The sequence below is a fragment of the Oryza glaberrima genome, chromosome 12, assembly GCF_000147395.1.
Source record: "Oryza glaberrima chromosome 12, OglaRS2, whole genome shotgun sequence".
Lineage (NCBI taxonomy): Eukaryota > Viridiplantae > Streptophyta > Magnoliopsida > Poales > Poaceae > Oryza > Oryza glaberrima.
Window position 1 is genome coordinate 21777705 of NC_068337.1, and position 4955 is coordinate 21782659.

The 4955-nt window shown below is 45.6% G+C and overlaps 1 protein-coding gene across 1 annotated transcript; it reads right to left on the bottom strand.

Annotated features, from left to right (window-relative positions):
• Positions 1 to 205: 205 nt before the first annotated feature.
• On the bottom strand, positions 206 to 2429 carry LOC127757055 (cytochrome P450 81Q32-like). Its single transcript, XM_052282477.1, has 2 exons — positions 1435 to 2429; positions 206 to 976 (listed from the first exon to the last, which is right to left on the bottom strand). Exons 1-2 carry the CDS (start codon positions 2386 to 2388, stop codon positions 350 to 352), a joined length of 1581 nt encoding a protein of 526 aa, XP_052138437.1. The 5' UTR covers positions 2389 to 2429; the 3' UTR covers positions 206 to 349.
• Positions 2430 to 4955: the final 2526 nt, after the last annotated feature.

The window sequence follows — 4955 nt, forward strand, 5'->3', positions numbered from 1 at the left end:
TATTGCGGCTATTAATTTGCACAAAAGTTTGAAATTTCAAAGTTGAACATGTAGTTTTCAAATTATTATTATTATTGATTCTTTGCTTGAATATCATTGTATATGATAATCAAGATTTAAATATTAATCGTCTTATCAACAAGTACCATGTTTCACGTATGGAGTGATGTACTTATATACCCATTCATACCTTTTTATACAGGGTTTAGACTTGACTAAGAAAGTCATGAATTCATGATACACATGAAACTAACATAAAATTGGAAGTTGAGTGTTTCTTTTATTCGCCATTGGAATACAATGATTGCTATAGCACACGCAATCTACAATACCGAAGCCAATCTGCTATTCACATAGAAGTAGATAGGATAGTCTTGACAAACTCCCGGGGCCGGCAGACAGCCGCCAATGGCGTCGCCATCGGCATTGTCAACCCGCCGCCTTCGGTCATGTCGACGACATCGTCGTCACCGACCTCCCAATCGAAGCACTGCACGAGCGCCGCCACCGACACGCCGATGACGCGCACGGCGAGCCCCTCCTCGGGGCACCGCCGTCGGCCGAGCCCGAACGGCATCATGGGCGCGGTGACCGCGCCGCCGGCGTCGCTGTCCACGAACCGCTCCGGCCTGAACTCCTCCGGTGCGTCCCAGACATCGCCGTCGCGGTGGATCGCACACGCGTTCACAAGGACCATCGTGCCGCGCGCGACGCGGAAGCCGCCCACCGTGGTGTCCTCCATGGCCTCGTGCGCCGGGATCACCGGGCCGGCGGTGCGGAGCCGGAGCGTCTCCTTGATGACACATTGGATGTAAGGGAGGTTCGCCATGTCAGCCTCCTCCACCAGCCGCGCCGTGCCGACGTTGGCGTCTATCTCCGCCCTCGCCTTCTTCATCGTCTCCGGGTGAGTCACCAGCTGCGCCATTGCCCACTCGATTGTCAGCGCCGACGTGTCGGTGCCGGCGAAGAGGAGCGACTGCACACCATGATCGAATCCATTGTACATGTTGATCACAATGGAGTAGAAGTTTAGAAGTGGGACAGTAATGGGAAACTGTTTTAAACACTCAGGTGCACGTCTACCCATTTGTTACATGTCAATTAAATGATTATAAAAAAATTAAAAAAAATTTAACAAGATAGATTAATATGTAATATATCACTTTACAAAAATACAAGTTCAAATTTGACGTCTATAAGTTGTAACAAAAATAATAAATTTAACTGCGAGTGTACGTTATGTTTGTTATTTTTGTTACAACTTGTAAAAGTCAAATTTGAACTTGCATGTTTATAAAGTGATATATTATATATTAATCTATCTTCCAATTTTTTGTTTGAATTTTCTCATAATCATTTAATTGACATGCAAGAAACAGGTGGACGTCTACCCGAGAGATTAGAATTCATATTCAGACATCAATGGCTACTCACCAAGATGATGCCTTTGACGACATTGTCGGTGTAGTGGTCGGGATCGGTTTCTTGCAGCGCGAGGAGGGCGTCGATGACGCCCTTCTTCTCCTTGTCTTGGTCGCCATCGCCGGCGCTGCCGCTACGCCATTGCCGGTGGTCGTCGATAAGGCCGGTGACCATTGCGTCGCGCCGAGCTTGCAGCTTCTTCAGGCTGCCCACCTTGCCGCGGAGACGATCGACCCACCGGAGCGCCGGGAAGAAGTCGCCGACGCTCGGCGTGCCGTTCACCGAGAACGTCTCCTCGATGATCTCCTGGAGCTTGCGCGCGTCGACGCTGGCGTGGCGGCGGCGCGTCGTCGCCGCGCGCAGCATCACGTTGAGCACCAGCTCGAACAGCCTGGGCCGGAGCGTCACCTTGGCGCCGCCGGCGGCGTCGCGGAGGATGGCGTCGACGAGGGACGCGGCCTCGGCGTGGCGGTCGGCGGCGAGCGCGGCGAGGCGCGGCGCGGAGAGGAGCTCGACGGCGAGGAAGCGGCGGAGCGCGCGCCAGTGGTCGCCGTGGGGCGCCCACAGGACGATGGTGTGGTCGTACCCGAGGATCTCGCCGGCGAGCGTCCGCGGCCTCCCCGCCAGCGCGGCGTCGCACGCCGTGAAGCACTCCTCCGCCGCGGCGTGCGTCGACACGACCAGCGCCCGCCGCGCGCCCAGCCGCAGCGACACCACCGGCGCGCCCACCCCGGCGGCGACCGCTGCCAGCGAGCGGTGCAGCGGCTTCTTCAGCAGGTGGAGGTGGCCGAGCACCGGCAGCGCCGGCGGGCTCGGCGCCGCGCCGCCCTCACCACCCGACCACCATCGAACAAGAACGACGACGACGACGACCACCACAAACAGTAGAACGGTGATGCCAACGAGCACGGCGGCGCCGCCATTGCCGCCGCCGGCCACCATGGCTACCTCGAGACCACCAGTCATGCTCGATGCAGGCTACAATACAACAACAGCTACCCAATGCAAGAAGCGATCGATTCCTTTCCTCGAGGAAGAACTCAAGCTGGGCTATAAAAGAGCAAGGCCCGTGTTTATTTCATGCGCCAAATTGTTTTTTTAAGTATACGGACACACATACGAAGTACTAAATATAGACTAATAACAAAATAAATTACAGATTCCGCCTGTAAACTACGAGACGAATTTATTAAGCAAATGTTTACTGTAGCATCACATTGTTAAATCATAGCGTAATTAGGCTCAAAAGATTCGTCTCGCAATTTACATGCAAAATGTGTATTGATTTTTTTCGTCCACATTTAATACTCCATACATATGTCTATACATTTGATGTGATGAAAATTTTGAAAGTTTAAAGGGAGCTAAACACTGCTCAGATCTAGTAGTACAGCCCACTGCTTCAAAAATTTTCACATTGGCAAAATGATAAAAATCATTGTTTAATCAATGCATTGTTAGTTAAACTATTATTTTCCTCATTGTTCCGTACGCTCTCTCCTGACACAAGTGCACTGCATGGCAGTTAATTGGTTGAATTGCTCGTATCTGCGTTGGAGCACGAGTACAGCTAGCGCTTAAATAGTCACCCGGTGATATACTCTCTCACCTCCAACTCACTGCTAATTGCTAAAACTGATGTGACAGGCTTATCGCTAGTTATTGTAGCTGCTCTAAGGGCATCTCTAATATGCATGTAATGGTGACCATAAGCAATAAAATACTTCCTTCGTTTCATATTATAAGACTTTCTAATATTAGCCACATTCATATAGTTAATGAATCTAGACATATATATGTGTTTAGATTCATTAGTATATATGAATATGGATAATTTTAAAAAGTCTTATAATATGAAACGAAGGGAGTAATATTCTTAGTACAACTTTATACATAGAAAGGTGTGTTTGGAAGAGAATATTACTATGGCTAATCTTAAGCTTAAAGCTAGCCATAAGAAATATAAAATTACTTTATATCTTTTTAGCATGTATGTTGGTTTGAATCCTTCAAACTAAAAGAATTAATAGGGATTATTTTTTGAAGAAATTGGAACGATGTGACGAAAAAGTTGGAAATTTGTGTGTAAAAAAGTTCGATGTGATGTTTTTGGGGTTCAAACTTTGAAACTAAACACGACCTGAGTTTGTGATGATTGGAGATTACTAGACGGGTTCGCGCGGCGTGATGCCGCGCGGAAGTGTGAACAGACAACAGTGATTCTAATTTGGTGTATACTTCACAACAGTGATTTGTGTATATAGCATTGAATTAAAATCTGATGGTGTTTTTTAGAGTTCTGGTTTGGTCTATAGGAAAAACATGCTTAGAGGTGCGCGTGTATCAGCTTTTGGATGAATTTATACGAAAGAGAAGGCCAGGCCATCTCTAGTGTTAATAGATTTATCAACATCAACACCAAACGAAGTGAAAGCATAAGTCTCATAAAATGATTAGAACAGCTAGAACCATCAAAATGCATGGGTTCTCCCAAAGGATGAGGCCATTCCTTGAAAATAGGTAGCGAAACACGCCATCGGCGACAACACTTATTGTAAACAATAGGCTCTCCAGGATGGGGCTTGTTCTGGTGTGTCCTTTCATAGTACCAAAAGACAACACAACATATAGAACAACAGTAATCAGAACCTCCATAGTAAGAGCGGCCAGAATAAGAAGCTATACACAAGCAAAAGAAAGACCACAATAAGAAAGTGTAAAAAGAATCTAAGTAATAAATAGAAAATCCTAAAAAAAAGAGAGAAAAAGAAGTACCTTTAAGAAAATGAGCATGCTCTTTAGAAAAACAACAGATGAACAAGTAGATATACCTGTAGAGTTAACTGGAAAAATATGCCCTAAAAACAAAATAATTATAGTCACATCAATAGTTAAATAAACAACATATGGAAACTTAAAGGAAAAATAAAAGAACATACCTTATACCTTAGTTACGACGAAGCCGGCGGTTATTAGCCAAACGCCTTTTTAACCGGTTAGAAAATGCCTCCACACGAGAAATACGTAGGAAAATGCGTGCTAAAAAAACGGTAGGTGAACAAAGAAAACTATAATAAAATAAGATTAAGGAGGGAAAAACAACTAGCCACACGCAAGAGGAGGACGATAACATATAGATTCATCTTAAAGCTGTTGACGAGTAGGAATGGAACCAATGGAAGGACAAATGTGACCTAGCAACCGAAAATGAAGAAAAAGAAGTACATAAAAGGCAAAAAAAAAATTTACACGACCAAAAAACATGCAAATTTTAAAAAATTAAAGAAAAGTAAAAGGAATAGGAAACAAACCTAAATCGTGAGCAAGAAAACTGAAACGAGAACGGCGTCTTATTGCCCCACGGCGTGACCTAGCAACCGAAGATGAAGACATGACGAAAGTGAAAAAGAGTAACAACAAGACCGAACAAGACAACCACACAAGGAAGCTCAACCTGCAACGGACACAGCAACCATCAATTTGAGCCATGAAGAATTAGGAGAGAGCAAGCCACAAAGGAAATTTAGAAAGAA

Bases quoted from the DNA above. Each gene is read 5' to 3' on its own strand.
- LOC127757055 (XM_052282477.1), bottom strand. From the start codon at position 2,388: ATGACTGGTGGTCTCGAGGTAGCCATGGTGGCCGGCGGCGGCAATGGC. The intron at 977-1,434 runs GTGAGTAGCCAT...CATGGTGTGCAG, and splicing joins TCGTCAAAGGCATCATCTTG to TCGCTCCTCTTCGCCGGCAC.